Below are 20,482 nucleotides of genomic sequence, written 5' to 3'. Positions count from 1 at the left end.
TGCCTTAGTTATGAGTTGAAGATATCTCCTTGTCTCAGCAATGTTACCTCTGACAAATCTGAAATCCGAATGACTGAAGAGCTGATAGCCAGCATATATATACTCTAATCATTGCTTTGATGACACGTTCAGGTTCTGTTTCCTTTGATGTGAGTTCCAAACTTTCCTCTATTTTACCCTGCTAAACTTATTCACGTTTTCAAATCAAACAATAACAAATTACATGAGAATTTAAAATGGCCGTAAACAAGGCGATAGTTCCAATGGAATGTTACCACAGCAACCGTTGCCACAGCAACCTGTCTGCAAGCCAAACGTTCTCCTCTCTTGAGTCGCTGTGTTTTGATATTTCAACTAAAATGTAACAGTGTGACATCCTGAAAGCTTTAAAAGTTAGTCTGTGACTTTTACATGAAAAATAAATACAGACTCAATCATCACCTCAGAGCCTCCGTACGTGTGAGGCGGTGACTTTGCTTCGAGTTTGTGCTCAAACACGATATCGAGTACGAAAATGAAAAATAACCACAGAGCCACCACCACATGAAGATGTCCAGTGAACATTAGTTACACTCAATATTTATCAGAATATACAAAACTTTCAACTTTTTATTTTACACTGCAGATGTGCATGTTTGATAGCTAACTTGTCTTGCATTAGATAAAGCGCGACTTATCCTTATCCTGCTGCTTACAGAGCAAAGACGAAGCGAACACACATCTGATGGAAGAATACCAGAACTTTGTGTGTCTGCAGAGATAGATAGATAGATAGATAGATAGATAGATAGATAGATAGATAGATAGATAGATAGATAGATAGATAGATAGATAGATAGATAGATACTTTATTGATCCCGAGGGAAATTCAAGGCATCCAGTAGCAGTATACAGACAGGCAGGACACAAGACATTGGTTACAATACACACCTGCTGTCCCCCCTCCCCTCTGTACACAATAATCCCCAAACAAAATTTAGGAGCCCCCTAAGAGTAAACCTAATTATAGATTAAACCTGTGTAGTTAGCATTAGCATTGGACTTAAACTTATATAGCATAAATGTACATAACCTGTGAAGGAGAGAAAAAGAGAAACCCATCCTCTGCCTGCATTTTTAGCTTTTGTTTGACACGGTGCGTTTCTGAGTGGTGAGCTGGTGTCTTTCCCCCCCAGCTAATTACAGCTCATACGTGAGTTTATGTATTTTATGACAAAGTACTGTGAGTGCTTTTCATTGCCTGCGTGGCGTCCACTTCAGTTATTTCCTGAGTTTCCTGAAGTAACATACTCAGAAGACTGTCCTAAAAGCTGCTGATTTTGTTTAATGTAGTAAAGCTAACACACGTAGAGATCTGTATGTGCTCCTTTAGCTGCATCATTGAGGCATCTTGTTATTAAGCTACATCAGATTGTACTCAGGATTGTTTTAAAAATCAGGTTTCAAATGAAACCAAGAAAATCTAAGATATGTCAATGATCTTTTCATTCAGCAAACACGGATTCTTCATGACTCTCTTAGATTGCATCATGTCCTATTTGGTACGAACAGAAATGTCTTCAGTGTTGAGTTTCAGGACCAACAAATGTTTGCTTAGTGAGATGTTCTCCTCTTAATATATATGAACACTTGTTTCCTGTGTTCCTCTTTAATATCTCCTGATTTGACCATTTCTCATTTCAAATGTTTCGTAGATTTAAATCCCTTGAGGTGGAAAATTTTGTATGAAAAACAAACCAACTGGACAAACCGCTTCTTAAAATGGAGGTCTTATAGATCTTATTTAATTTTTCTTCATGTCACTCTGACATTACTCTGAACAATAAAAACAAGATTTCTACTCCTGATATTAATCTCATGAAAGCACATCCAACATTTGCCAACAGGATTTTTTATAAACTAGTCTGATACAGTTCTTAATATTCAATTAATATTTATTTTTTCCAATTATTTTATTTGTGGGACAAACCGGAGCGAGCCGGGGAAAACCCAGGGTGATGGTGTTGAGAGGAGAGGAGTTCTTTGGGTGGTAAGGTGGAGTCAGAAGGATTAGGCGCTGGTCTCCTTCTTCTTCTTCCAAGACTTTGGCTTTCTCAGTCCAATAGCATGTCTGAACTTCTTGAACCATGAAGCCTTCTCTGGGACCTCAGCCTGGAGTTCGGAAGATGGATGCTCCTGCTCGCCCAGCTCAGTCTGATGCTCCTCTAAATGTTTCTCCTTCTCAGCCTTGAGCTCATTGGAAAGCTCAAAGTTGAGCGAGGCCTGGAGACTGAGCTGAGCTTTTACTTCCTCGAGCTCTCCGACATAAATGGCCTCCTCCATACGTTGCTCCTTCTCAGCCTTGAGCTCATTGGACAGCTCAAAGTTGAACGAGGTCTGGAGACTGAGCTGAGCTTTTACTTCCTCAAGCTCTCTGGTACAAATGGCCTCCTGCATACGTTTCTCTTTCTCAGCCTTGAGTTCATTGGACAGCTCAAGGTTCAGCGAGGTCTGGAGACTGAGCTGAGCTTTTACTTCTTCAAGCTCTCTGGTACAAATGGCCTCCTCCGAAGCCTTGTTCTTCTTGATTTCGTTCTCCTTTGCCATCTTTCTATTGAGGGCTTGTAGCTCAGCTTTCAAGTTCTTGATAACATGTTGGTCCTTCACCGACCTGTCTTCATTCGACTGGACCTCCTTCACAAGTTTACTTTGCAGGGTGTCAGCCTGATGTTGGACAGTCACGACATCTCTCTCATAACGTTGGCTGAGCTCAGTGAAAGAATTGTGGAGTTTCTCAATTTCTTCTTGAAGAAGCTCGTTCTTCTCTCTTTCTACCCGGAGCTCAGCAGCGACATTCTCCTTGCTTTGTTTCTGTTTCTTTTGGAGCTGCTTGTCCTCTTTCTCAAAGTCTTTCCTGAGGGTGAGCACAAGCTCCTGCTCTCCCAAGAGATGCCTCTCCAGTGGACTCAAGGGGTCTTTTTCAGCTCTCAGGTCAGAGATCACTTCTTCGTCTTCCAGAGACTGTATTTTCTCCTCGAGCTCTGGCTGAAGGATGTCGGCCTGCTGTTCTTGGACGACATCGTCCTCTCCCCTTGGCATGTTCTTCACAGCTTCCATCTCCTCGGCTTTCCGTTGTGTGATTTCAGGAGTGTCATCACTGGAAACCTGCTGCTCCTCCACATCCACTTCTTCCTCGGACTGTGTTCTTGTCAACTCCTTCTCCAACTGATCACAAACCATGATTCTCTTTTTTCTTTCTCTCTTTTTCTTTTTGCAGCTTTGTTTCTCCGTATTCAGGTCTTTAACATCTTCTCCAAATGTATCGACAAAGTCCTCCTGCCGTTTGCATTTTCCAATGACCACTTTTTTCGAGGTCTGAGCCGTTTTTTCTGATTTTCTTTGTCGGGGCATTTTGAGCGGCTGGTTGAATCAGTGTTAAAGGAAAGTTGATGTGAACAGTTGCAGTTGATTCTGATAAGGTTCAGTTGTCTGCCTTAGTTATGAGTTGAAGATATCTCCTTGTCTCAGCAATGTTACCTCTGACAAATCTGAAATCCGAATGACTGAAGAGCTGATAGCCAGCATATATATACTCTAATCATTGCTTTGATGACACGTTCAGGTTCTGTTTCCTTTGATGTGAGTTCCAAACTTTCCTCTATTTTACCCTGCTAAACTTATTCACGTTTTCAAATCAAACAATAACAAATTACATGAGAATTTAAAATGGCCGTAAACAAGGCGATAGTTCCAATGGAATGTTACCACAGCAACCGTTGCCACAGCAACCTGTCTGCAAGCCAAACGTTCTCCTCTCTTGAGTCGCTGTGTTTTGATATTTCAACTAAAATGTAACAGTGTGACATCCTGAAAGCTTTAAAAGTTAGTCTGTGACTTTTACATGAAAAATAAATACAGACTCAATCATCACCTCAGAGCCTCCGTACGTGTGAGGCGGTGACTTTGCTTCGAGTTTGTGCTCAAACACGATATCGAGTACGAAAATGAAAAATAACCACAGAGCCACCACCACATGAAGATGTCCAGTGAACATTAGTTACACTCAATATTTATCAGAATATACAAAACTTTCAACTTTTTATTTTACACTGCAGATGTGCATGTTTGATAGCTAACTTGTCTTGCATTAGATAAAGCGCGACTTATCCTTATCCTGCTGCTTACAGAGCAAAGACGAAGCGAACACACATCTGATGGAAGAATACCAGAACTTTGTGTGTCTGCAGAGATAGATAGATAGATAGATAGATAGATAGATAGATAGATAGATAGATAGATAGATAGATAGATAGATAGATAGATAGATAGATAGATAGATAGATAGATAGATAGATACTTTATTGATCCCGAGGGAAATTTAAGGCATCCAGTAGCAGTATACAGACAGGCAGGACACAAGACATTGGTTACAATACACACCTGCTGTCCCCCCTCCCCTCTGTACACAATAATCCCCAAACAAAATTTAGGAGCCCCCTAAGAGTAAACCTAATTATAGATTAAACCTGTGTAGTTAGCATTAGCATTGGACTTAAACTTATATAGCATAAATGTACATAACCTGTGAAGGAGAGAAAAAGAGAAACCCGTCCTCTGCCTGCATTTTTAGCTTTTGTTTGACACGGTGCGTTTCTGAGTGGTGAGCTGGTGTCTTTCCCCCCCAGCTAATTACAGCTCATACGTGAGTTTATGTATTTTATGACAAAGTACTGTGAGTGCTTTTCATTGCCTGCGTGGCGTCCACTTCAGTTATTTCCTGAGTTTCCTGAAGTAACATACTCAGAAGACTGTCCTAAAAGCTGCTGATTTTGTTTAATGTAGTAAAGCTAACGCACGTAGAGATCTGTATGTGCTCCTTTAGCTGCATCATTGAGGCATCTTGTTATTAAGCTACATCAGATTGTACTCAGGATTGTTTTAAAAATCAGGTTTCAAATGAAACCAAGAAAATCTAAGATATGTCAATGATCTTTTCATTCAGCAAACACGGATTCTTCATGACTCTCTTAGATTGCATCATGTCCTATTTGGTACGAACAGAAATGTCTTCAGTGTTGAGTTTCAGGACCAACAAATGTTTGCTTAGTGAGATGTTCTCCTCTTAATATATATGAACACTTGTTTCCTGTGTTCCTCTTTAATATCTCCTGATTTGACCATTTCTCATTTCAAATGTTTCGTAGATTTAAATCCCTTGAGGTGGAAAATTTTGTATGAAAAACAAACCAACTGGACAAACCGCTTCTTAAAATGGAGGTCTTATAGATCTTATTTCATTTTTCTTCACGTCACTCTGACATTACTCTGAACAATAAAAACAAGATTTCTACTCCTGATATTAATCTCATGAAAGCACATCCAACATTTGCCAACAGGATTTTTTATAAACTAGTCTGATACAGTTCTTAATATTCAATTAATATTTATTTTTTCTAATTATTTTATTTGTGGGACAAACCGGAGCGAGCCGGGGAAAACCCACGGTGATGGTGTTGAAAGGAGAGGAGTTCTTTGGGTGGTAAGGTGGAGTCAGAAGGATTAGGCGCTGGTCTCCTTCTTCTTCTTCCAAGACTTTGGCTTTCTCAGTCCAATAGCATGTCTGAACCTCTTGAACCATGAAGCCTTCTCTGGGACCTCAGCCTGGAGTTCGGAAGATGGATGCTCCTGCTCGCCCAGCTCAGTCTGATGCTCCTCTAAACGTTTCTCCTTCTCAGCCTTGAGCTCATTGGAAAGCTCAAAGTTGAGCGAGGCCTGGAGACTGAGCTGAGCTTTTACTTCCTCGAGCTCTCCGACATAAATGGCCTCCTCCATACGTTGCTCCTTCTCAGCCTTGAGCTCATTGGACAGCTCAAAGTTGAACGAGGTCTGGAGACTGAGCTGAGCTTTTACTTCCTCAAGCTCTCTGGTACAAATGGCCTCCTGCATACGTTTCTCTTTCTCAGCCTTGAGTTCATTGGACAGCTCAAGGTTCAGCGAGGTCTGGAGACTGAGCTGAGCTTTTACTTCTTCAAGCTCTCTGGTACAAATGGCCTCCTCCGAAGCCTTGTTCTTCTTGATTTCGTTCTCCTTTGCCATCTTTCTATTGAGGGCTTGTAGCTCAGCTTTCAAGTTCTTGATAACATGTTGGTCCTTCACTGACCTGTCTTCATTCGACTGGACCTCCTTCACAAGTTTACTTTGCAGGGTGTCAGCCTGATGTTGGACAGTCACGACATCTCTCTCATAACGTTGGCTGAGCTCAGTGAAAGAATTGTGGAGTTTCTCAATTTCTTCTTGAAGAAGCTCGTTCTTCTCTCTTTCTACCCGGAGCTCAGCAGCGACATTCTCCTTGCTTTGTTTCTGTTTCTTTTGGAGCTGCTTGTCCTCTTTCTCAAAGTCTTTCCTGAGGGTGAGCACAAGCTCCTGCTCTCCCAAGAGATGCCTCTCCAGTGGACTCAAGGGGTCTTTTTCAGCTCTCAGGTCAGAGATCACTTCTTCGTCTTCCAGAGACTGTATTTTCTCCTCGAGCTCTGGCTGAAGGATGTCGGCCTGCTGTTCTTGGACGACATCGTCCTCTCCCCTTGGCATGTTCTTCACAGCTTCCATCTCCTCGGCTTTCCGTTGTGTGATTTCAGGAGTGTCATCACTGGAAACCTGCTGTTCCTCCACATCCACTTCTTCCTCGGACTGTGTTCTTGTCAACTCCTTCTCCAACTGATCACAAACCATGATTCTCTTTTTTCTTTCTCTCTTTTTCTTTTTGCAGCTTTGTTTCTCCGTATTCAGGTCTTTAACATCTTCTCCAAATGTATCGACAAAGTCCTCCTGCCGTTTGCATTTTCCAATGACCACTTTTTTCGAGGTCTGAGCCGTTTTTTCTGATTTTCTTTGTCGGGGCATTTTGAGCGGCTGGTTGAATCAGTGTTAAAGGAAAGTTGATGTGAACAGTTGCAGTTGATTCTGATAAGGTTCAGTTGTCTGCCTTAGTTATGAGTTGAAGATATCTCCTTGTCTCAGCAATGTTACCTCTGACAAATCTGAAATCCGAATGACTGAAGAGCTGATAGCCAGCATATATATACTCTAATCATTGCTTTGATGACACGTCAGGTTCTGTTTACCTTTGATGTGAGTTCCAAACTTTCCTCTATTTTACCCTGCTAAACTTATTCACGTTTTCAAATCAAACAATAACAAATTACATGAGAATTTTAAATGGCCGTAAACAAGGCGATAGTTCCAATGGAATGTTACCACAGCAACCGTTGCCACAGCAACCTGTCTGCAAGCCAAACGTTCTCCTCTCTTGAGTCGCTGTGTTTTGATATTTCAACTAAAATGTAACAGTGTGACATCCTGAAAGCTTTAAAAGTTAGTCTGTGACTTTTACATGAAAAATAAATACAGACTCAATCATCACCTAAGAGCCTCCGTACGTGTGAGGCGGTGACTTTGCTTCGAGTTTGTGCTCAAACACGATATCGAGTACGAAAATGAAAAATAACCACAGAGCCACCACCACATGAAGATGTCCAGTGAACATTAGTTACACTCAATATTTATCAGAATATACAAAACTTTCAACTTTTTATTTTACACTGCAGATGTGCATGTTTGATAGCTAACTTGTCTTGCATTAGATAAAGCGCGACTTATCCTTATCCCGCTGCTTACAGAACAAAGACGAAGCGAACACACATCTGATGGAAGAATACCAGAACTTTGTGTGTCTGCAGAGATAGATAGATAGATAGATAGATAGATAGATAGATAGATAGATAGATAGATAGATAGATAGATAGATAGATAGATAGATAGATACTTTATTGATCCCGAGGGAAATTTAAGGCATCCAGTAGCAGTATACAGACAGGCAGGACACAAGACATTGGTTACAATACACACCTGCTGTCCCCCCTCCCCTCTGTACACAATAATCCCCAAACAAAATTTAGGAGCCCCCTAAGAGTAAACCTAATTATAGATTAAACCTGTGTAGTTAGCATTAGCATTGGACTTAAACTTATATAGCATAAATGTACATAACCTGTGAAGGAGAGAAAAAGAGAAACCCGTCCTCTGCCTGCATTTTTAGCTTTTGTTTGACACGGTGCGTTTCTGAGTGGTGAGCTGGTGTCTTTCCCCCCCAGCTAATTACAGCTCATACGTGAGTTTATGTATTTTATGACAAAGTACTGTGAGTGCTTTTCATTGCCTGCGTGGCGTCCACTTCAGTTATTTCCTGAGTTTCCTGAAGTAACATACTCAGAAGACTGTCCTAAAAGCTGCTGATTTTGTTTAATGTAGTAAAGCTAACACACGTAGAGATCTGTATGTGCTCCTTTAGCTGCATCATTGAGGCATCTTGTTATTAAGCTACATCAGATTGTACTCAGGATTGTTTTAAAAATCAGGTTTCAAATGAAACCAAGAAAATCTAAGATATGTCAATGATCTTTTCATTCAGCAAACACGGATTCTTCATGACTCTCTTAGATTGCATCATGTCCTATTTGGTACGAACAGAAATGTCTTCAGTGTTGAGTTTCAGGACCAACAAATGTTTGCTTAGTGAGATGTTCTCCTCTTAATATATATGAACACTTGTTTCCTGTGTTCCTCTTTAATATCTCCTGATTTGACCATTTCTCATTTCAAATGTTTCGTAGATTTAAATCCCTTGAGGTGGAAAATCTTGTATGAAAAACAAACCAACTGGACAAACCGCTTCTTAAAATGGAGGTCTGATAGATCTTATTTCATTTTTCTTCACGTCACTCTGACATTACTCTGAACAATAAAAACAAGATTTCTACTCCTGATATTAATCTCATGAATGCACATCCAACATTTGCCAACAGGATTTTTTATAAACTAGTCTGATACAGTTCTTAATATTCAATTAATATTTATTTTTTCCAATTATTTTATTTGTGGGACAAACCGGAGCGAGCCGGGGAAAACCCAGGGTGATGGTGTTGAAAGGAGAGGAGTTCTTTGGGTGGTAAGGTGGAGTCAGAAGGATTAGGCGCTGGTCTCCTTCTTCTTCTTCCAAGACTTTGGCTTTCTCAGTCCAATAGCATGTCTGAACCTCTTGAACCATGAAGCCTTCTCTGGGACCTCAGCCTGGAGTTCGGAAGATGGATGCTCCTGCTCGCCCAGCTCAGTCTGATGCTCCTCTAAACGTTTCTCCTTCTCAGCCTTGAGCTCATTGGAAAGCTCAAAGTTGAGCGAGGCCTGGAGACTGAGCTGAGCTTTTACTTCCTCGAGCTCTCCGACATAAATGGCCTCCTCCATACGTTGCTCCTTCTCAGCCTTGAGCTCATTGGACAGCTCAAAGTTGAACGAGGTCTGGAGACTGAGCTGAGCTTTTACTTCCTCAAGCTCTCTGGTACAAATGGCCTCCTGCATACGTTGCTCTTTCTCAGCCTTGAGTTCATTGGACAGCTCAAGGTTCAGCGAGGTCTGGAGACTGAGCTGAGCTTTTACTTCTTCAAGCTCTCTGATACTAATGGCCTCCTCCGAAGCCTTGTTCTTCTTGATTTCGTTCTCCTTTGCCATCTTTCTATTGAGGGCTTGTAGCTCAGCTTTCAAGTTCTTGATAACATGTTGGTCCTTCACCGACCTGTCTTCATTCGACTGGACCTCCTTCACAAGTTTACTTTGCAGGGTGTCAGCCTGATGTTGGACAGTCACGACATCTCTCTCATAACGTTGGCTGAGCTCAGTGAAAGAATTGTGGAGTTTCTCCATTTCTTCTTGAAGAAGCTCGTTCTTCTCTCTTTCTACCCGGAGCTCAGCAGCGACATTCTCCTTGCTTTGTTTCTGTTTCTTTTGGAGCTGCTTGTCCTCTTTCTCAAAGTCTTTCCTGAGGGTGAGCACAAGCTCCTGCTCTCCCAAGAGATGCCTCTCCAGTGGACTCAAGGGGTCTTTTTCAGCTCTCAGGTCAGAGATCACTTCTTCGTCTTCCAGAGACTGTATTTTCTCCTCGAGCTCTGGCTGAAGGATGTCGGCCTGCTGTTCTTGGACGACATCGTCCTCTCCCCTTGGCATGTTCTTCACAGCTTCCATCTCCTCGGCTTTCTGTTGTGTGATTTCAGGAGTGTCATCACTGGAAACCTGCTGTTCCTCCACATCCACTTCTTCCTCGGACTGTGTTCTTGTAAACTCCTTCTCCAACTGATCACAAACCATGATTCTCTTTTTTCTTTCTCTCTTTTTCTTTTTGCAGCTTTGCTTCTCCGCATTCAGGTCTTTAACATCTTCTCCAAATGTATCGACAAAGTCCTCCTGCCGTTTGCATTTTCCAATGACCACTTTTTTCGAGGTCTGAGCCGTTTTTTCTGATTTTCTTTGTCGGGGCATTTTGAGCGGCTGGTTGAATCAGTGTTAAAGGAAAGTTGATGTGAACAGTTGCAGTTGATTCTGATAAGGTTCAGTTGTCTGCCTTAGTTATGAGTTGAAGATATCTCCTTGTCTCAGCAATGTTACCTCTGACAAATCTGAAATCCGAATGACTGAAGAGCTGATAGCCAGCATATATATACTCTAATCATTGCTTTGATGACACGTCAGGTTCTGTTTACCTTTGATGTGAGTTCCAGACTTTCCTCTATTTTACCCTGCTAAACTTATTCACGTTTTCAAATCAAACAATAACAAAAAACATGAGAATTTAAAATGGCCGTAAACAAGGTGATAGTTCCAATGGAATGTTACCACAGCAACCGTTGCCACAGCAACCTGTCTGCAAGCCAAACGTTCTCCTCTCTTGAGTCGCTGTGTTTTGATATTTCAACTAAAATGTAACAGTGTGACATCCTGAAAGCTTTAAAAGTTAGTCTGTGACTTTTCCATGAAAAATAAATACAGATTCAATCATCACCTCAGAGCCTCCGTACGTGTGAGGCGGTGACTTTGCTTCGAGTTTGTGCTCAAACACGATATCGAGTACGAAAATGAAAAACAACCCCAGAGTAACCACCACATGAAGATGTCCAGTGAACATTAGTTACACTCAATATTTATCAGAATATACGAAACTTGAAACTTTTTATTTTACACTGCAGATGTGCATGTTTGATTGCTAACTTGTCTTGCATTAGATAAAGCATGTCTTATCCTTATCCCGTTGCTAAGACAAAGCAAACACACATCTGGTTGAATTCAGGGATCATATGTTGTGCACACTGGACTGCTTTCCGAAGCGACTTCTGCTAAAAAGTTCCAAATCCCCAGAGACTGTCTCGGTTTGAACGAAAAACAAAACAACAGGGTTTTGCAATGTTCACGAGAGATGTGAGGAGTTTTAACATTTCAAATAAAGCCGAGAACGAGAACACACGTGACATGTAGACCTCTCTCTCGTCGTCATCGATTCAACATGTAGCATATCTCTCATTGAGGTGAAAGCGTGAGGACCACAGAATGTGAAATCACTCGTCATCACAAATGTCTGTCACTGAAGGCACGTGTTTGTGTTTTTTGAAAGTCTTAATAACCTGTATCTTCTAATCCCCATGTTCCTCTCTTCGTGCTCCACTCGGTCCACTTAGAATATTCTTCATTTACAATGTGTTTAATAATGGATGTGTTGTCTTTTCAGGGCTCACACTCTCTTAAAGGGATATGTCGACATCTATCAGATGAGGTGAGCTTTGTGAGCTCCTCCATGCTCTGTCTATGCACTCATAGTGTTTATGTTGTTTTTCCTAGACTAACTCGCTCACTCGTGTATTTCAGGATCCACCAGCTGTTTAAAGCTAAACTGGGGCTTCTGGGTGACGAGGAGGATGATGGTTATATTATTGCCTTCCTGCTTAAGGCAAGTCATTGAAAATGATCAGTGGCAGACATTTCTAAAATGGTACATGCATTTAATCAGTAAGCTGACTTTACCAATCAGCCTTTCTAACGTCCAGTCTGATTGTGTTGTGCTGAACAGATGATGGAGGAAACTCAGTCAGACTTCACCATGACGTTCAGACAGCTCAGTGAAGTTTCATCCAAACAGCTTCACAACAGGAGCTTCACACAGGTACAGCTTCAGCAGCTACATGTCTGACCTCTTCTTCTTCTCACTAGTTTTTAGAGCAGTAAGTGTAAAGGTGAGCATGAGAACAATAGATGGAGACAAATAGGACTTATAAGGCATATACTCTTTGGCAGTATAAAAGTTACTTTATTGCAAAATCCTCCTTCCGGAAATTCCAAAACCCTTTCATCATGTTGTATCTTTTTATTTTGTGTTAGATGTGGGCTCTTGAAGACTTATCTTCCCATGTGCGCTTCTCTGATTGGCTCAACTCGTACCTGCTGCGGCTCAGAAAGTAAGCAAAACCATGTAAAAGCAGCTTTCATTGTTTCCCTCTCACGTAATTGTCAGTGTCCTAATGTTGTTTGTTGAAGTTGTTTTGAGTATATTAAAAGTTCAAATGTAAATTGACACATTTTTACTCCGTGCAGACAAAAAGAAAATGAAGTGGATCGTCAGAACAGAATGAAAAGTAAGCGGCTCAGTCTATGTTTTAGGATTTCTTTTTTTTTTTCTCAAGCACGATTCTTGATCGAAATGGTTTTCTGATTTTAAAAAATATATATTGTTTTGAAGATGTGAATCCGAGATATGTGCTGAGGAACTGGATGGCCGAGTCAGCTATCAGGAGAGCTGAGATGGATAATTTCTCAGAGGTGTGTATAACTCATTCAGCACACACTCAAGTGTTTAATCATAAGAAGAACAGTCGAAGCTGCTCTTTTTCTCTCTCTGTGACAGGACTTTTGATCAGTCTTAACCTGCTGCCATTGACTTGTCTACCACTAGGTGGAGCTGCTGCACCACATCCTGTCCTCTCCCTTTGTTACACAAGAGACTGCAGAGGAGGCGGGCTATGCAGCAAGACCTCCTGAGTGGGCGAGAATGTTAAAGGTCAGCTGTTCCTCGTGAGTGACACCGAGAAGCAGAGAAAACACTCAAAATAAAACCTTCAAATGAACTCAAATGAATTTGTCAATAAATTCTCCTCACGCAGGGTTGAATACATTTAGTCAGAAATGTCAAGGTCACGACTTTTTACTGTTAAAGATCACCCACTGTGTGTTGATACAGCAACCAGCTGTACGTTTTGATATTGACCACAGAGAAGAATTTATTTGATTTCACTTTGCACACAAAATCTATATTACTGACTACTTCTCAACTTTCGTCCGTCCATTATCTACACGGTTTCTCCCATTCAAGGTCACGGGGGGCTGGAGCCTATCTCAGCTGTCATTGGGGCGAGAGGCTGGACACACTCTAAAATGATTGTCACGCAATCACAGGGCTTGATTTACAATTTTATACAAAGTTGTTTTTTTGTTTGTTTGTTTTTTCCCACAAGCATCATTTTTTAAAAAAAGATTTCAATGAGAGAGCGTTTGCAGCAGAAAGCTTCTTATTCTCTGGGCGCTTTGGCTCATAAAGTTAAAAAAAATCGTTGAACTTTTCAGAGAGGCGCTGTTGTCGTCACTGGCACTCTCTTCCAAAGGTTTGATATTCCCTGTGGTTTTGCCACCTATGGATTGTGTCGTTTTCCCACATCCTCCTCGCTCCGTGTCTGACAGGGAAATAAACGATCTCCAAAAAAAGAGTACCAGAGCCGTGTCGTTCATACAGCGACCATTGTTAACAGGCTGTTGTCATAGAGACGGGACGGACATGCAGTGTTTTCTTCTCAGTGCACAAAGCTGCCACGAAAACAACATGTTGGCCTGAGTCTCTCTTCTTGATGTGTAACATGGAAAGTAAGTGGATATGCATCTACATTTCTAATGACATATTTAATCATTTATACAAGGTGGGAGAAGATATAACACGAGGACAGGATCCACTAATGTAACACCAAAGGAAAAGATTTCAAACTACATAGAATTCAATTCGTTTATTAAGGCGACAGTCATTTAAACAGTACAGTACTGTAGTACACAGTATGCATATATAGAGTGTTTTTATAGTATGTACAGGCCTCCATGCAGACATTTGACAATATGTACAATTCTGTAAATCTTTCTCTTTGATGTTTGAAGACTTTGCATTTCATGCTAACACGTTTGATGCATTAAAGGCAGGTAATTTTCTCCAGATACACTTTTTAAGATTTTAATTGATGTTTCTTTAGGTCCTGACAGTAATTAATAATTAATGTGCTCTTAAAAACAATCTAAAAAAATCTGTCTTCTGTAGCAGTAGTAAACACTTCGACCAATGACGGCATTAGGTACACGTTTTATGAACCAATCAGGCCTCCCTGTCTCCCTGCTCGTTCTTCTACCCCGAGCACACACAAGCCCAAACTCAGAGCATGAGCTGAAATCCTCTTCTGGGCCAATGGTGTGCATGTATAGGTGGGGGCGTGGCTTTTGAGGGAGCACAGAGGGGAGGGTGCATGAAGAGGGAGCACAGAGAGAATGCTACTTTCAAAATCATGCTCGCTTTCGATTTACCCTCCCTGCCTTTAACAGATAAATCCTGTTATTGATGGAAGATTATACTCAGGTGTTCGAGCGCTGTACATTTATAGTTTAACCCTTTGTTTTCCAAAGTAACGGAAACCATAAACCAACATGCATACATACATATAATTTACTTTCTCTTTTTCCTGGTGACAATGGGTAAATTCAACTTGTTTATCTTGTTATTACAGGATGACAATGCTTCTTTTTCCACAAGAACGAGTAACATTTTTGCAACTCTGAGGATATCAGAAAAAAAAAGTCAAGATCAAGTCAAGAAATGCGACAGAGAAATAAAACGTATGGATGCATGTCAGTTTATCGTGTCCAGAAACCTCTTTTAATTCTGGAGAAAGGCAGCTTAGAAAAATATTAGATAGATCAGGAGGTGACGTCTGTATTGATCTCCACTCACTTCATGTTGGAGATGTTTCTTTCTGAAATCAGGTCGAGGCTGATAAAGTTAATTGTGCGAACACAGCTTGACTTGACCACAAATTCCTGGTTCAGTCTAAGTAGTACCTCGCTTTTTGTTCATGGCCAGCATCAGTTCTGACATGAAGTCCCCCTCTCCTCCACCTCCACCTCCTCCTTGTAGCGATGGTGTGGTACGCTTTGGCGGGGCAGGAGGCATCTTCCTCACTGAGCCAGGCGGTCTAACTGGTGCTCTCGGAGCCGCAGCTTGTTGAGGGGGCGGGGGAGGAGGTGGTGGAGGAGGAGGTGCTCCGCCTCCTGTAAACACTGGCTGAGGTGGAGGTGGTGGTAAAAAGCCCGGATCAGCAGGTGGAGGTGGCAAAGATTGACCCATACTGCCAAAACTACCTGAGGGAGGAGGTGGTGGGAGGGAGCTAATAGGTGGAGGAGGAAGAGAACTAAAGTTGGCGACAGGAGGAGGGGGTGGAAGAGAACTAAAGCCTGCGACAGGAGGAGGGGGTGGAAGGAAGTCTGGGGGGGCTTCTGGGCCATCGTCCGTCGGTGGGGGCAGTGGTGGAGGAGGGAGGTTGTCCATTGCAGGTGGAGGTGGAGGGAAGTTCGTAGGCAGGTTTCGCTGTGGAACAGTAGGTTTTGCTGAGCTCTTGGCAGCCAGAGGAGGAGGCGCAGGAGGAAGGAATGGATCAGGAGGAGGTGGGGGAAGAATATTCGCCATTGGTGGTGGTGGAGGGGGAGGTGGAGGAGGGACATTTTCAAAGTCCTGAAAGATAAAGTGATGCTCTTGGTGAATTATGGGAAATGTAGTATCCAGATTTATACATAAGACAAAAAGTTTGATTTTGTTCATCTGTTGACCTCAAAACTACTAAACCACAATAATAAGCAAGATGTAATATGTAACGAACTCACAAATCCAAACATTTGAATGGTTTTCAAAGAATGTGAGATTTTACTAATGTTTAGTTTAGAGCTGAAATGTAGGTTTTTCTTTTGTTTCGTTGCTGATTAATGGTTTATTTCACCCACATTTTACAAATCACAGACAGGAAAAAAAAAAAATTTTAAATGTCACAGCACATTTCCAGTCCTACTTGAGCTTGTTTCATAAAACACAGAGTCAAAGGTAAAAGATTTCTAAATTGATGTCCCATATGTCAAATATTTAAAGGACACATTTTGCATAAGTTGTTTGTTTTAGTTAGAAGATCACAGTTAAATGCTTATTGAGTTTTTATGCGTCCGCTGCTTTTATCTGTTTTTATTATTGTAGATTAATTCAACTGAATTACACAAAATCATCTTGGGATTGGAAAATGACTGATGGAAGCATTTTTCCCTATTTTCTGAACTTTTGTAGACTCCGTTATTGTAACATATGAAATAACACTAAAAGAGATCACACAGTAGACTTCACCAAATTAAAGGGTTTTGTACCTTAGACACAGGTCCTGGTTGGGGCTTCGGAGCGTGGCCGTTGGCCTGGCTTGGTGATTTAGCTAGCAAAGAAGAAAAAAAACATGAGTAAAGAAGTTCTCTAAGTAAAGTTTTGTCCAGTTTTCACCACATCTGGGCTGTTTTTACATCAGAGTAACACTGATCCGTGTGTGTGTGTGTGGTGCTACCTTTGATGGTGGGTGAAGGTGTCGATGAATTGGAGCTCGATGGCGTGCTGCGGTTCGTCCACACTGAGCTGACGGCGGCCTTCCTCTCTGATGCTTTAAAGTTTTCATACAACAACACACCGTACTGCAAGTAAAAAAAAAAAAAAACACACCAAAGACCATGAGTTCTAATTCTAGTGGAGATATTTCTCTTTATTAGATCCGGCGTTGGCTCAATTTACCTTTGCGATGCGTATTCCTGTCACCCAAAGGTTCATGGTCCAGGCATCATCACAGCACAGGTACTTGATGTACTGAGAGTCTTTCTGGATCTGAGGATGCTGAAGAGACAAAAACAATCTTAAATAGATCGATAAAGAGTAGCTGTAAATACACATTTCCAACTCTGTAATCTGTATTTCACATTGACACATCTACTTTACCTTCCTGTAAAGCATTTTTGCATTTTAGATATTGGCGATTATTTATGACTGCCATGTAGAATTGTTTGTTTTATATTTTTCTTTCCCCTTGTTTTAGATTCTATTTATTTATTTTCCCAGTGTTTCCAATCACCAGCATATTTAAGCTTCTAACTCATAACACCATGACAAATAAACTCTAAAAGTCAAGGCAGGGGAACCACAATTGTTTTTCTTTCCTGTCTACACCTGAGGTCTACAGGACACAAGTATCTTGTGTTTATTTCAGAAAAATTAAGCACATTATGTTATGTTTTTCTAGTAGGGGGGAATCTAGCCTGGATCAGCCATAACTATTTAAACTTGTGTTTTTCCAACCTAGGTCACCTCACTATTCAGAAACACCTGTAAACAGACCTGAATGTTTAAAGGCCGCTCTTCTCACAGGCTACCACAAGGGGGCAGAGTTAGTCTAGGTTAGACTAGAGTTAGTCTAATTTTAATCAGCAACAAGAGTGCACTGGATGTTATATTTTCATTTCCTGTTTGTTGGAGTGGTCCTGTCAGCATTTCTGAGCATGAAATTAATATTTTTGGAAGCAGAGAACTTGCAGTCACGTGCATATTCAAAAGCACATCCTATAATTTAAAAAACAAGCGATGTTTGATACACCAATAGTCTTATTTGTTTGCCAATAAGTGTCCAACGCGGTACCGATTTAAGAGTTCAGGTGCCATCGCATTTGTAAATTGTTTCCCCCCTGAAGAAGATGATTTCCAGAATAATGTTTTGCGATCAGTTGTACTTAATGAGGATGTGATTAGCGATCACCTCAGGCTGCTCCTCTGAACATAGAACAGCTACATCATGAACTTAAACAGATTCACACTCCTCTTCGAGCTGCTGCAGCTCCTCGATGCGTGCAAAAACACTTCACGAATGTGTCAAAACACACCCATGTTGAAGAGTTAAGCAGCAAAAATAGCCTCAGCTATTAGTGTATCATCTGCATACTATCTACAACAGTTTAAGCAGCCTTTCTGCAGTTTCACTGCATAAAAACAAGGACAGAGACCATAAGAAACCAGGTTATTCTTTCCAAATATCAACCCTTACAGGCCACTTTCGTCTGACGATGGCTGGCAGCACATGCAGTCCCTTCCCTTCAGCTTAAACCTTGAAGATGGTCTCTCACAGGTGGGTAATACAGTTTCTCTGCCTCTCTTAAGCTTTTTTTTTTCTTGATTCTCAAAAAGTAGTCTATAGGTAATCTGCTGATTCTTCTATTTCCAAGACGGGATAGGGGAAAAGAAAGAATGCAGACTTTCACATCCCTTTAAGAGTGACCACCAACCCATAAAGCCCTTACTTTCTTTTATGCAAGTCAGCATTTCTTGGTCTGAAATGAGTACTGTGGGTACCTCTCATCAATGTTAATATTCCCAATTTCTCTTCTAATTAAATGCACAGAGCTTTTACTGTAAAGAAATATAAGGAACTACTTAGAAAGTACCCGTCTTTACTTCACACCACTTTTGACTAAATTGGATCAACTGTCTCCTTTCACTTCTTCAAATTAAACTATTTATTGCATTTCACATTTCCAGTGCGATGAGCAGCTGTGCAGCCAACTGTGTACTTCGAGTCCTCCTGCAGTGCAGCACCAATATGTCTTCCACCATGCTAAACTGTGTTGCATGTTCCTCATTTCACAAAATAGCAAAAACTGTTCATGGGAATGTTAATTTTTGTGTGACAGTCGGGGAGGGAAGTTGCAGCTTCTGTATTGATCAGTTTAACAGTGACTGGGTGATAGAATGAAACCGACTTATTTGACGCTTACTCACCTTCAGAACAAAGCAGAAGTCAGTCGGGGCTTTGTATTTGGTCTTGAAGTCTTTGCTGTAGTATACGTTCACATTGTCAAACTGGACAAAGCAGACGAGGTCACGGGATGACTGAAAAAAAAAAAAAACAGATTATAAATTATAGCTAATCTGGTTGACCTTTTAAAGTTTAAGTTAGTTTTTTAATTTATGAAGTATTTGCTTTTATATTACTACCAATATAATGTCTAGTATCTCGTACTCAATGAAAACAAACAGAGGAAGGCAGCTGTGATGGAGGTAGTTATTAGAGGGACAGTGAGGTGTTAGACTGTATGAGTATTTGGGGTTACACTTTTGTACAAGAAAACCTGAAGGGTCATATCATAACTGACCTCTGTTTGAAAGCAAATCGATAGAAATGTCTGAACTTGGCGACATAAGAAAGTTTCTGCAGAGTGAATGAAAACTTACAAGTCTTAAATCCAGGTTCAAAGACACTAAGGACTCACAACAACTGTGCTCTGAGTGACACCTTTGTTTTTGTTCTTCTGAGCTTGTGGTCAGTTCAGGAAGGGGACCAAGTTTAGAAAGTATTTTGAAGTCTACTACTGCTTGATTGCCATCTTCACACCTGACTGCTTAACTTGCACTATCCCAACTGAAAGCATCCTGGAGAGTATTAGCTGTTGTACACGTGTTTACAGTCTAGTCTTTAGATCCCTGACCTTTGTCTTCCCTTTGGGCACGTAATAAATTCCCGAGGCCCTCAGCTGGAAGAGCCGCTGCTTCCAGGACTTCTTGCCGTCTTCTTTGAGGTGCAGCACGGCCTCGAGATCTGGCACGATGATAGAAGTCCCGCAGAAGTTCTCCTGCAGAGGTGAGCAGAGGGAGGAAAGGGGTCACTGAGATGTAATCCTTACTTTAAAGAAAATGCAGTTAATGTGACTTTATTTACCTGTACTAGTAACTCCTTGTCTCTGTCCTTTATGTCTTTGAGAGTTTTCTTATCTTTCTTCCATAGATAAAAGTTCTGCAGGAATAAGACACAACATTAGTGATCATAGTACACGAGTTCACTAACATGTATGTGTTAGCACACCTGGTTAACATTAGTGTTCAACTAGCATCACAACTCAGATGTATCTGTGTGAGTATGGGCATCTGTTTTTGCAGTCTTTCTTCCTCTCTTTATGTACGTTGGAAGAAGGTCGTTTTTGGCTCCTGTGAGGTTTTTTAAGGTGACTTAAATACTTGCAGGAAGATTTGGTTTACAATAAGTGAGGGATTTCACACTTAACTCTGTGAAGTATTCATTTTCAAACATATAACATCCCAATCAGCCTGAGTTAAGTCAGCTAAATGTTAGCATGCTAACAGTCCAAACCTCATACAGTCCAGACTTCCAGCTTTGCTATGTACATTGAACATATTAGTATGTTCACTGTAGCATGTAGCTTGAAGTGTTTCTGTGTTGTATTGGTAAAATGACAGCTGCTAGCATACGGCTGTTTTATTCACCAGATCAATCTTTTCAAATATGATTAGCGATGAGGACTTTATCTGAAAAGTACAAGACCTAAATTTAGCTTAAGAATTCTTTTTTTAGTCTGGTCATGGATAAAAAAAAAATGTTTTTAGTACTACAAACATACTAAATTTTAGCATTAAGATTATAGAATCAGAATTGGGTTGATTTCCAAATAGGTTTACATCTGAGGAAAGTTG

The 20,482-nt window shown here is 41.0% G+C and overlaps 3 protein-coding genes across 7 annotated transcripts in view; 2 read left to right on the top strand and 1 right to left on the bottom strand.

Annotated features, from left to right (window-relative positions):
• LOC306834716 (protein adenylyltransferase SelO-like) overlaps positions 1 to 12,974 on the top strand; it is a 51,986-nt gene extending 39,012 nt beyond the window's left edge. For all 4 annotated transcript variants that reach the window (XM_079360816.1, XM_079360815.1, XM_079360814.1 and 1 more), the window contains 7 exons: positions 11,585 to 11,629; positions 11,722 to 11,803; positions 11,924 to 12,016; positions 12,232 to 12,308; positions 12,445 to 12,485; positions 12,590 to 12,669; positions 12,803 to 12,974. In XM_079360816.1, coding sequence (XP_079216942.1) covers positions 11,585 to 11,629; positions 11,722 to 11,803; positions 11,924 to 12,016; positions 12,232 to 12,308; positions 12,445 to 12,485; positions 12,590 to 12,669; positions 12,803 to 12,925 — 541 coding nt within the window. In that variant the 3' untranslated portion in view covers positions 12,926 to 12,974. The remainder of the gene's footprint in view (positions 1 to 11,584; positions 11,630 to 11,721; positions 11,804 to 11,923; positions 12,017 to 12,231; positions 12,309 to 12,444; positions 12,486 to 12,589; positions 12,670 to 12,802) is intronic.
• A 914-nt stretch (positions 12,975 to 13,888) lies between these two features.
• Positions 13,889 to 20,482, bottom strand: part of apbb1ip (amyloid beta (A4) precursor protein-binding, family B, member 1 interacting protein) — a 23,272-nt gene continuing 16,678 nt past the window's right edge. The window contains exons 8-14 of the mRNA XM_079360811.1: positions 19,713 to 19,787; positions 19,483 to 19,626; positions 18,776 to 18,886; positions 16,748 to 16,846; positions 16,527 to 16,650; positions 16,339 to 16,400; positions 13,889 to 15,664 (exon numbers count right to left, since the gene is read on the bottom strand). Of these exons, the coding sequence (XP_079216937.1) occupies positions 14,984 to 15,664; positions 16,339 to 16,400; positions 16,527 to 16,650; positions 16,748 to 16,846; positions 18,776 to 18,886; positions 19,483 to 19,626; positions 19,713 to 19,787 (1,296 nt within the window). The 3' untranslated portion in view covers positions 13,889 to 14,983. The remainder of the gene's footprint in view (positions 15,665 to 16,338; positions 16,401 to 16,526; positions 16,651 to 16,747; positions 16,847 to 18,775; positions 18,887 to 19,482; positions 19,627 to 19,712; positions 19,788 to 20,482) is intronic.
• The window catches only part of nell3 (NELL (neural EGFL like) family member 3), a gene marked incomplete at its 5' end in the record, with an annotated part of 26,903 nt that continues 25,979 nt past the window's right edge, over positions 19,559 to 20,482 (top strand). Inside the window, one exon of one of the 2 annotated variants that reach the window (XM_079360809.1) lies at positions 19,559 to 19,634. Coding sequence is in view for 1 of the 2 variants with exons in the window: in XM_079360808.1 (XP_079216934.1) it covers positions 19,601 to 19,634 (34 nt within the window). The remainder of the gene's footprint in view (positions 19,635 to 20,482) is intronic. The other variant, XM_079360808.1, reaches the window with a different exon arrangement.

This window comes from Symphodus melops (genome assembly GCF_947650265.1).
Source record: "Symphodus melops genome assembly, chromosome: 14".
Classification (NCBI taxonomy): domain Eukaryota; kingdom Metazoa; phylum Chordata; class Actinopteri; order Labriformes; family Labridae; genus Symphodus; species Symphodus melops.
This window is presented reverse-complemented; position numbering and strand designations above follow the sequence as displayed.